The following is a 10,713-nucleotide window of genomic DNA, read 5'->3' on the forward strand; positions in this document are numbered from 1 at the left end:
TAGAATCGGATGAATTAACTGATATGATGTATTAGAAAACATTAAAACAATGTGTAAATAATTGATATTCTGTGTGCCTTCACTCATCCTTTGACTTTCGAAATTCCTTTGAAAACACTCCTGGTTTTTTCTCACCTATTTAATATCACAACTATTAAACAAGACAAGGTAATCAAATTGAACAGCCTTCGGCTTGAGACAACATCCATGTATCCACATTCTAAATATTCGATACAAAAACTCAATTAAACTGCTTAATTAAAAACATAACGATACCTGCAGGGATGCCTAATGGATACATTTATCACATACAACTGGTTTATTTGTTCGATTGATCCAAGCGCTGTAAGTGAATCTTTCCAGAGAGTTTAGAGCAATTTCATTTTTTTTTTAAATTGAAAAAAAATGCAAGGGGGTTGTTAACCTTACTTTTTTGATCAAATTTGGCAAGAAAATGACTTTTCTTCAAATTTAGCAGAAATGACTCTTGATGGAAGGGGAGTATCATTCAATATTGAGAAAGCTATAATTGCGAAGATTTGGGCAAAACGAATTTTTTTTTATGAAAACATAAATAGTTTTGCCTCATTTTGCTCCAAAATATTGACGCATTATTTATTTCAAATACAATATTTTCGCCAGGAATACTATTGAAATGCGTTCTAGGGTTCCTTAGGCATCTTTCCAGAAAGTTTCGAGCAATTTCATTTTTTGGCCAAAATGGAAAAAAAATGCAAGGGATAAACCTTACCTTTTTGATCAAATTTGGCCAAAAAATTACTTTTCCTCAAATTTCGCAGAAATGACTCTTGATGGAAGGGGAGTATCATTTAATATTGAGAAAGCTATAATTGCGAAGATTTCGGCAAAAAGAATCTTTTTTTTTATGAAAACACTACCAGTTTTGCCTCATTTTGCTCCAAAATATTGACGCATTAGTTATTTTCAAAGGCAATTTTCGCCAGAAATCCGATTGAACTGCGTTCTAGGGTTCCTTGGGCATCTTTCCAGAAAGTTTGGAGCAATTTCATTTTTTGGCCAAAATTGAAAAAAAATGCAAGGGGTAAACCTTACTTTTTTGATCAAATTTGGCCAAAAAAATTACTTTTCCTCAAACTTCGCAGAAATGACTCTTGATGGAAGGGGAGTATCATTTAATATTGAGAAAGCTATAATTGCGAAGATTTCGGCAAAAAGAATCATTTTTTTATGAAAACACTACCAGTTTTGCCTCATTTTGCTCCAAAATATTGACGCATTAGTTATTTTCAAAGGCAATTTTCGCCAGAAATCCGATTGAACTGCGTTCTAGGGTTCCTTGGGCATCTTTCCAGAAAGTTTGGAGCAATTTCATTTTTTGGCCAAAATTGAAAAAATTGCAAGGGGTTAAACTTACTTTTTTGATCAAATTTGGCAAAAAATTACTTTTCTTCAAACTTCGCAGAAATGACTCTTGATGGAAGGGGAGTATCATTTAATATTGAGAAAGCTATAATTGCGAAGATTTGGGCAAAAAGAATCCTTTTTTTATGAAAACATAAATAGTTTTGCCTCATTTTTCTCCAAAATATTGACGCACTATTTATTTTCAAATGCAATATTTTCGCCAGGAATACGATTGAAATGCGATCTAGGGTTCCTTGGGCATCTTTCCAGAAAGTTTGGAGCAATTTCATTTTTTGGCCAAAATTGAAAAAAAATGCAAGGGGTAAACCTTACTTTTTTGATCAAATTTGGCCAAAAAAATACTTTTCCTCAAACTTCGCAAAAATGACTCTTGATGGAAGGGGAGTATCATTTAATATTGAGAAAGCTATTATTGCGAAGATTTCGGCAAAAAGAATCCTTTTTTTATGAAAACACTAATAGTTTTGACTGATTTTGCTCCAAAATATTGACGCATAAGTTATTTTCAAAGGCAATTTTCGCCAGAAATCTGATTGAAATGCGTTCTAGGGTCCCTTTGGCATCTTTCCAGAAAGTTTGGAGCAATTTCATTTTTTGGCCAAAATTAAAAAAAATGCAAGGGGTTAACCTTACTTTTTTGATCAAATTTGGCAAAAAATGACTTTTCCTCAAACTTCGCAGAAATGACTCTTGAAGGAAGGGGAGTATCATTCAATATTGAGAAAGCTATAATTGCGAAGATTTGGGCAAAAAGAATCCTTTTTTTATGAAAACATAAATAGTTTTGCCTCATTTTGCTCCAAAATATTGACGCATTATTTCTTTTCAAATACAATATTTTCGCCAGGAATACGATTGAAATGCGTTCTAGGGTTCCTTAGGCATCTTTCCAGAAAGTTTCGAGCAATTTCATTTTTTGGCCAAAATGGAAAAAAAATGCAAGGGATAAACCTTACTTTTTTGATCAAATTTGGCCAAAAAATTACTTTTCCTCAAACTTCGCAGAAATGACTCTTGATGGAAGGGGAGTATCATTTAATATTGAGAAAGCTATAATTGCTAAGATTTCGGCAAAAAGAATCTTTTTTTATGAAAACACTACCAGTTTTGCCTCATTTTGCTTCAAAATATTGACGCATTAGTTATTTTCAAAGGCAATTTTCGCCAGAAATCCGATTGAAATGCGTTCTAGGGTCCCTTGGGCATCTTTCCAGAAAGTTTGGAGCAATTTCATTTTTTGGCCAAAATTGAAAAAATTGCAAGGGGTTAACCTTACTTTTTTGATCAAATTTGGCAAAAAATTACTTTTCTTCAAACTTCGCAGAAATGACTCTTGATGGAAGGGGAGTATCATTTAATATTGAGAAAGCTATAATTGCGAAGATTTGGGCAAAAAGAATTTTTTTTTTATGAAAACATAAATAGTTTTGCCTCATTTTTCTCCAAAATATTGACGCACTATTTATTTTCAAATGCAATATTTTCGCCAGGAATACGATTGAAATGCGATCTAGGGTTCCTTGGGCATCTTTCCAGAAAGTTTGGAGCAATTTCATTTTTTGGCCAAAATTGAAAAAAAATGCAAGGGATAAACCTTACTTTTTTGATCAAATTTGGCCAAAAAATTACTTTTCCTCAAACTTCGCAGAAATGACTCTTGATGGAAGGGGAGTATCATTTAATATTGAGAAAGCTATAATTGCGAAGATTTCGGCAAAAAGAATCATTTTTTTATGAAAACACTACCAGTTTTGCCTCATTTTGCTCCAAAATATTGACGCATTAGTTATTTTCAAAGGCAATTTTCGCCAGAAATCCGATTGAAATGCGTTCTAGGGTCCCTTGGGCATCTTTCCAGAAAGTTTGGAGCAATTTCATTTTTTGGCCAAAATTAAAAAAATTGCAAGGGGTTAACCTTACTTTTTTGATCAAATTTGGCAAAAAAATTGTTTTCTTCAAACTTCGCAGAAATGACTCTTGATGGAAGGGGAGTATCATTTAATATTGAGAAAGCTATAATTGCGAAGATTTGGGCAAAAAGAATCCTTTTTTTATGAAAACATAAATAGTTTTGCCTCATTTTTCTCCAAAATATTGACGCATTATTTATTTTCAAATGCAATATTTTCGCCAGGAATACGATTGAAATGCGTTCTTGGGTTCCTTGGGCATCTTTCCAGAAAGTTTGGAGCAATTTCATTTTTTGGCCAAAATTGAAAAAAAATGCAAGGGGTAAACCTTACTTTTTTGATCAAATTTGGCCAAAAAAATACTTTTCCTCAAACTTCGCAAAAATGACTCTTGATGGAAGGGGAGTATCATTTAATATTGAGAAAGCAATAATTGCGAAGATTTGGGCAAAAAGAATCCTTTTTTTATGAAAACACAAATAGTTTTGACTGATTTTGCTCCAAAATATTGACGCACTATTTATTTTCAAAGGCAATTTTCGCCAGAAATCCGATTGAAATGCGTTCTAGGGTCCCTTGGGCATCTTTCCAGAAAGTTTCGAGCAATTTCATTTTTTGGCCAAAATTGAAAAAATTGCAAGGGGTTAACCTTACTTTTTTGATCAAATTTGGCCAAAAAAATAGTTTTCTTCAAACTTCGCAAAAATGACTCTTGATGGAAGGGGAGTATCATTTAATATTGAGAAAGCTATAATTGCGAAGATTTCGGCCAAAAAATCCTTTTTTTTATGAAAACAGTAATAATTTTGCCTCAATTTGCTCCAGAATATTGACGCATTATTTATTTTCAAAGGCAATTTTCGCCAGAAATCCAGATAAAATGCGTTCTAGAGTCCCTTGGGCATCTTTCCAGAAAGTTTGGACAATTTCATTTTTTGGCCAAAATTTAAAAAATTGCAAGGGGTTAACCTTACTTTTTTGATCAAATTTGCCCAAAAATTGACCTTTCTTCAAACTTTGCAGAAATGACTCTTGATGGAAGGGGAGTATAATTCAATATTGAGAAAGCTATAATTGCGAAGATTTCAGCAAAAAGAATCCTATTTTTATGAAAACATTTATAATTTTGCCTCAATTTGCTCCAGAATATTGACGCATTATTTATTTTCAAAGGCAATTTTCGCCAGAAATTTAGATGAAATGCGTTCTAGGGTCCCTTGGGCATCTTTCCAGAAAGTTTGGAGCAATTTCCTTTTTTGGCCAAAATTGAAAAAATATGCAAGGGGTTAACCTTACTTTTTTGATCAAATTTGGCAAAACATTACTATTCTTCAAACTTCGCAGAAATGACTCTTGATGGAAGGGGAGTAACATTTAATATTGAGAAAGCTATAATTGCGAAGATTTGGGCAAAAAGAAACCTTTTTTATGAAAACACAAATAGGTTTGCCTCATTTTGCTCCAAATTATTGACGCATTAGTTATTTTCAAAGGCAATTTTCGCCAGAAATCCGATTGAAATGCGTTCTAGGGTCCCTTGGGCATCTTTCCAGAAAGTTTGGAGCAATTTCATTTTTTGGCCAAAATTGAAAAAATTGCAAGGGGTTAACCTTACTTTTTTGATCAAATTTGGCCAAAAAATTACTTTTCCTCAAACTTCGCAGAAATGACTCTTGATGGAAGGCGAGTATCATTCAATATTGAGAAAGCTATAATTGCGAAGATTTGGGCAAAAAGAATTTTTTTTTTATGAAAACATTAATAGTTTTGCCTCAATTTGCTCCAGAATATTGACGCATTATTTATTTTCAAAGGTAATTTTCGCCAGAAATCCAGATGAAATGCGTTCTAGAGTCCCTTGGGCATCTTTCCAGAAAGTTTGGAGCAATTTCATTTTTTGGCCAAATTGAAAAAAAATGCAAGGGGGTTAACCTTGATCAAATTTGGCCAAAAATTGACCTTTCTTCAAACTTCGCAGAAATTACTCTTGATGGAAGGGGAGTATAATTCAATATTGAGAAAGCTATAATTGCGAAGATTTGGGCGAAAAGAATCTTTCTTTTTTGTTTTGCCTTAGAGACACATCACCTAATTCGAGACTTGCCTCGGTGCTCAATGGTAACGCCTATACACTGAGTCAAACACTGCAAAGGTCAGCACCTGCACCTGGGACACCTTTATGTGCCACCTCGTTGCACCTTTGCTGCAGGTGTAGTGTAGTTGCTGCTCTCATTGTCGCACATGGACGGGCGACGCGTCGCCAGACTAAATCAATGTGTATTTTTGGCGTCTAGCCAACGGTTTATTTTATCAATGACCATGATGGGCAGAAACGTCACCAGAAATGTTTTTCTTAAAATTACGAACGGCCGGACATTCGAAAAACCGTTGGCTATCCATCATCTACCACCAGGTGGCGCTATACACAAGATGAATGGGACTTGATGCTATCTGACACAAGGTGGCGCTGTTAAATACGACCTTTCCTGTCGGCAGTTGTCTTTTAACAGACAAGAGCGACACAATTGGAACGACACCTTCGCCGACACAAATGATGAATGGGTTGTCTCGCCCCAATGCCGCCCTCAATTGATGACCCCTGTCTACATCGAGGCAGCCGCTGTGCCGGTGGTTGACACGTAGCGACTGGACGTGTCATCGTGGTGAGTCCGGTCCGAAGCCAGACCGTTCTCCCTCCGGAAGAGATTGGAACAGCCGAATGCCTGTTGGATGTCCCGGATGGCGTTGCTTGAGAACGCGAAGTATATCCACGGATTGACGCAACTTGTGAGACTGATTAGCAGCAAAGAAATGGTGAAGAAGAGTGCTGTAATTTTAAAAAGAAAAGAAAAAAGAACAATGTTCATATTTTTACTTACAAACAAACAAACAAACAGACAAGTGTTTGGCCTTAGTTTTAAAAATAGTACATATATCAAATGACCTCTCGGGAAAGTCTGAATGCCTCTTTAGGCTCAAGGGCGACCTCACAGTCAAAAAATCTGGAGGTCAATATTAAACTTTAATGAGCTCCCTTTTTGACTTGAATTTGGGTGCTTTACCATATCAGTTTTGGTGGCGTGTCATATCTGAGGATGCTCTTCTGTGACTTAGGTCTGGAAATTTACATTTGAAGTTGCCCAGATTCCATACATAACGTTTGGAGCCACATTATATTTCAGGCCTCCTTTTGATGTTTGGAATCATGTTTGATTTCATGGCAGGGTAGGCAGAGGAATGCCACCTTTCAATTGTGAAATGAATTCAAAACTAATTTCTCCACGTTTTCTAGCAAGTGGTGGCGCTGTTCAGCGTTTCTAGGACAAAATCAAGGAAGTCCCCTTCTACATCTGCAATTGGTTTAAGAAAAATTGTATGTATTGGCATGTTTTTATACAATTAAATTTGTGTCTACTTGCCTTCAAAGTTAAGCCATGGGGCCCATACAGACAGCATCTGTGCAATGAAGAAAGGTGCCCATGTGACCACATACACTGTCACGATCGTCAACGTCATCTTGACAGTCTTGATCTTTGCGCGCGAAACTTTGCCCGCCGCGCCGTGGCGCCGGTACAGCATCTGCGGCTTTTGGTTGGCCTCGTTCTCCCTCTTGGCGGCGTTCGTCTGCTGCAGCTCCACGTGTTCTGGATTGAGTTTGTCCGTCTCGTCGTCTTCCCAATTGTTGTTGTCCTTCTGCGACACCGATGTGAGCTTCTTGCCTGGGGACTTGTACTGCTTGTCCATGTTCTTCCAGACGGTCAGGCAGATCATCCCGTACATTCCGGCTAGGATGAGACTTGGGATGACGTAGATTGCCATGGTGAAGAAGGTCACGTAAGCAGTGACGACACTGACACTGGGGAAGTTAGCGCGACAGTCCATCCAGACCGCCCCTGGCCCACGGGTGCGATTCTTCAACTTGAAGAACCACAACTGCGGCATGCTGCACACGGCCGATATGATCCACGCGGTGATGACCATCAGGCGCATGCGCTTGTTGTTGTTGCCACGCAACCCCATCAACGGGTGACAAATAGCCAGGTACCTGTCTATAGCCGTCATGACGAGGATGTAAGTGGACAGGTAGACTGGGAACAACTGGAAGAACTTGACAAGCCTGCAGATGGCATCCGGGGCGTTAAACTTATAAGTGATATCCCAGATCATTTGCGGAAAGGTGTGGAAAAACGCCACGGTCAGATCGGCGATACAGAGATGGATAATGAAATAATGCATACGGGAGAGACTCTTGCGTCGACGCCACAGGACCGCGATCACAATGGAGTTCCCGAGGATCGCCATGAAGCAGATGGATGCCGAGATGAGAATCTCGCCAGTGGCAAGCTGCTCGTCTCGCTTGGGGTACCAGACCGTCGGGGCTGGAGTCGAGTTGGTGATAAGTCCATAAGTGACATTGCTGTCTTCCGATGACGGGGTTGGATCCAACCTGTCACTTGCCGAAGGTGCATAAGTTGAGAATGGAGAACCTTTGGGCAGCGCCATTTTCTCTCGAATTGTTCGTCTAATTTTCCAAAGGCGCTTGATGTCGAAATATGTGATTCCAAAGCAAACTAGACTATCCTTTCCTCTGTAGAACTTCGAAAGCCATTAAAAACAGCAGAACCTCTTCCCCGGTGTCTTCAGATGAACTTAAAAACTGCAAGGTGGTAAACAAAACAAAGCCTGTCTTTTAATTCAGATTGTTATTCCTCTCGATATTTCCTCAACTTCGGTGCGACTTCACGACCAATTACCAGATGACATTTCAATTAAATACCAAGAATATTTCTTGAGTTATTGTCCCCAAGAACAGTGTGTTGTTTTTGTTACATTACAGCTGATTTTAATTCGGTTTGTATATTTCGCGCTGAACACTCTCAATTGTTTTGGTTGTAATAATTTTACTGTTTGATCGTTCTTCTTGAAATTTATAAAGCTTCTGTATAGCTTAACGACTAATCAACAGATGACATTTCAATGTAATGCAACGGATATTTCTTGATTTATTGTCTCCACAACGAGTATGTTGGTTTTTGTTTCATTAAAGTAGATTTTCATTCGGATTGTATTTTTCGCGCTGAACACGTTGAATTATTTCTGTTATATTTACTTTATTGTTTGATTATTCCTCTTGAAATTTAATACACTCCCTTGAGACTTCAATACTAATCACCAGATGAAATTTCAATTAAATACAACGGATATTTCTTGAGTTATTGTCTCCACAAAGAGTGTATTGTTTTGTTTCCTTCAAGTAGACTTCGATTCGGATTGTATTTTCCGCTTCGCGCTGAACACGTTGAATTGAATATGTTATATTTACTTTATTGTTTGATTATTCCTCTTGAAATTTAATACACTTCCGTAAGACTTCAATACTAATCACCAGATGACATTTCAATTAAATACAACCGATATTTCTTGAGTTATTGTCTCCACAAAGAGTTTGTTGTTTTTGTTTCATTAAAGTAGATTTTCATTCGGATTGTATTTTTCTCGCCGAACGCACTCAATTGACTTAGTTATACATGTGTTAACTTTACTGTTGAATCTTCTCTAGGCTTGCGTTGCATATCACAACCAATCGATTAAAGAAATTTCAATTTAATACACACACATATTTCTTGAGTTATCGTCCCCACAAAGAGGGTATTTTTATTTTTGTTTTTATACACTAGTCCAAACGAATTAAGTAAACCTTTATGGAACAAAAACAACATATATGTACTCTTTTTGAATACGATAACTCTAGAAATACCCGATGTATCGAACGGTATTAACATCTGGTGATTTAACATGATATAATAACACAATTATGTTGAATGTCAAAGATATGGTCAAACAATTGAAATATCATAGGCCCTAGTCCGAACAACCCAGTGCGTTCAGTGCGAAAAGTACACCAGTCCGAACGAAAGTCAATTTTCATGGAACAAAACAACATACTCGTTTTCCACATGAGAACTCTAAAAATACTTGATGTATCGATCTGAAATTTATCTGGTGATTTCACATGATCTAATAACACAAAACTTTTGAATGTCAAGAGAAATGGTCAAACAATTGAAATAATATGGCCCGAACGACCCAGTGTGTTCAGTGCTACAAATGCACAAGTCCGAGCTTAAGTCATCTATTCATATTCACGGTACCCGTTGCTATATGGCAAAATTTAATCAACATAAACAACACACTCGAACCGTCTGTTGCATTAAACTGTTCGTCTATTGATATAAGTCGTGACGTTTTATATGAGCAGGTGAATTTCAACAAGAATTGACCAAAAAAATAAGTTAATATTGCCAAATAATTGATTGTTTTGAGCTCGAAAAAAAACAATCCAATTTAAAGTCAACTGTAATTGAACAAAAACAACACACTTGTTGTCAGTACGATAACTGAACGACCTGTTGTGTTGTTTTTGTTCCTCTTGCTTCATCAATAAGTTGACTTTAATTTTCAAAGACTTTTTGTTTTCCTGTAAATCCATCGTTGTGCGTTTTGTTTTAACTTTGCACAAAAGTAACGAGCATATCAAATATAATTGGTCTTTAGGTCTTCAGTGCATTTTTTTGTTCCCTTATCCGCGGTACAATCTATTCAATTATCCGTTTGTAATCTTGCTATAAATGTCAAGGACTAAAACCCCGCAAATTTACATGTCGTTCACAAGATTGAGTGTCAATAGAGGGCGTCTTGAGGGTGGCTTCCTGGTACAGTTCGTTCGAGAATCGACTCCGCGGCTTCGGATTTAATAACGCGGCACTTTCGCCTGACAGGTAATCGAATCGATTTACTCTCACGCCGGTCCTCGACGCGGCTCGCGCCTTTTTCCAGCTCGACGCGATAACAAGTGGCCAGAGCAAATAAGCTACGGCCGTTTACCACAAGGTTGTTGCACCTGTTTTTGGAGGGAACTGGGCCAGGTCAAGAGACGAACTCGTCTTGTATTTCAGCCGTCACTTCAATGTCAACGTAATTGGAATCGCCATCTTTCCACGAATTTGAACAGTCTAAACACAGACGTGGTAAACCTGGTCTATGGAGTATCCCCTTGCACAGCAAGGGTCTATGATATTCGAACAAATTCAGTGATTAATTATGCAAAATAAGACTGCTTCTTGACCTGACCATTCATCGGTTGCCTTCCATCTGGTCTTCCGTAAACCGTTCTTGTATTACCAAAACAGTCAGCCAAACTGACCAATCAAAAGCTTAGTCCACATTTCTGATCGATATGACATCACAATTTCTAAAGTCGATCCGATTGGCTGGGGTGCGAGGTCGTACGGAATTTGTATTGCCCACATATATCACACGTTGGTTACGGATAGGGTGGCCCAGACTAGGTAGACCATGGAGGAATAAGAACCATTTAGCAAAAACTCTCAGATAA

At 37.5% G+C, this 10,713-nt stretch overlaps 1 protein-coding gene across 1 annotated transcript; it reads right to left on the bottom strand.

The window, feature by feature from the left end:
- Positions 1-5,282: 5,282 nt before the first annotated feature.
- Positions 5,283-7,970, bottom strand: LOC119722865 (vasopressin V1a receptor-like). Its single transcript, XM_038193257.1, has 2 exons — positions 6,737-7,970; positions 5,283-6,144 (listed from the first exon to the last, which is right to left on the bottom strand). The coding sequence occupies exons 1-2, from the start codon at positions 7,818-7,820 to the stop codon at positions 5,921-5,923; spliced, it is 1,308 nt and encodes a 435-aa protein (XP_038049185.1). The 5' UTR covers positions 7,821-7,970; the 3' UTR covers positions 5,283-5,920.
- Between the last annotated feature and the right edge of the window lie 2,743 nt (positions 7,971-10,713).

This window comes from Patiria miniata, unplaced genomic scaffold (assembly GCF_015706575.1).
Source record: "Patiria miniata isolate m_02_andy unplaced genomic scaffold, ASM1570657v1 HiC_scaffold_16, whole genome shotgun sequence".
Lineage (NCBI taxonomy): Eukaryota > Metazoa > Echinodermata > Asteroidea > Valvatida > Asterinidae > Patiria > Patiria miniata.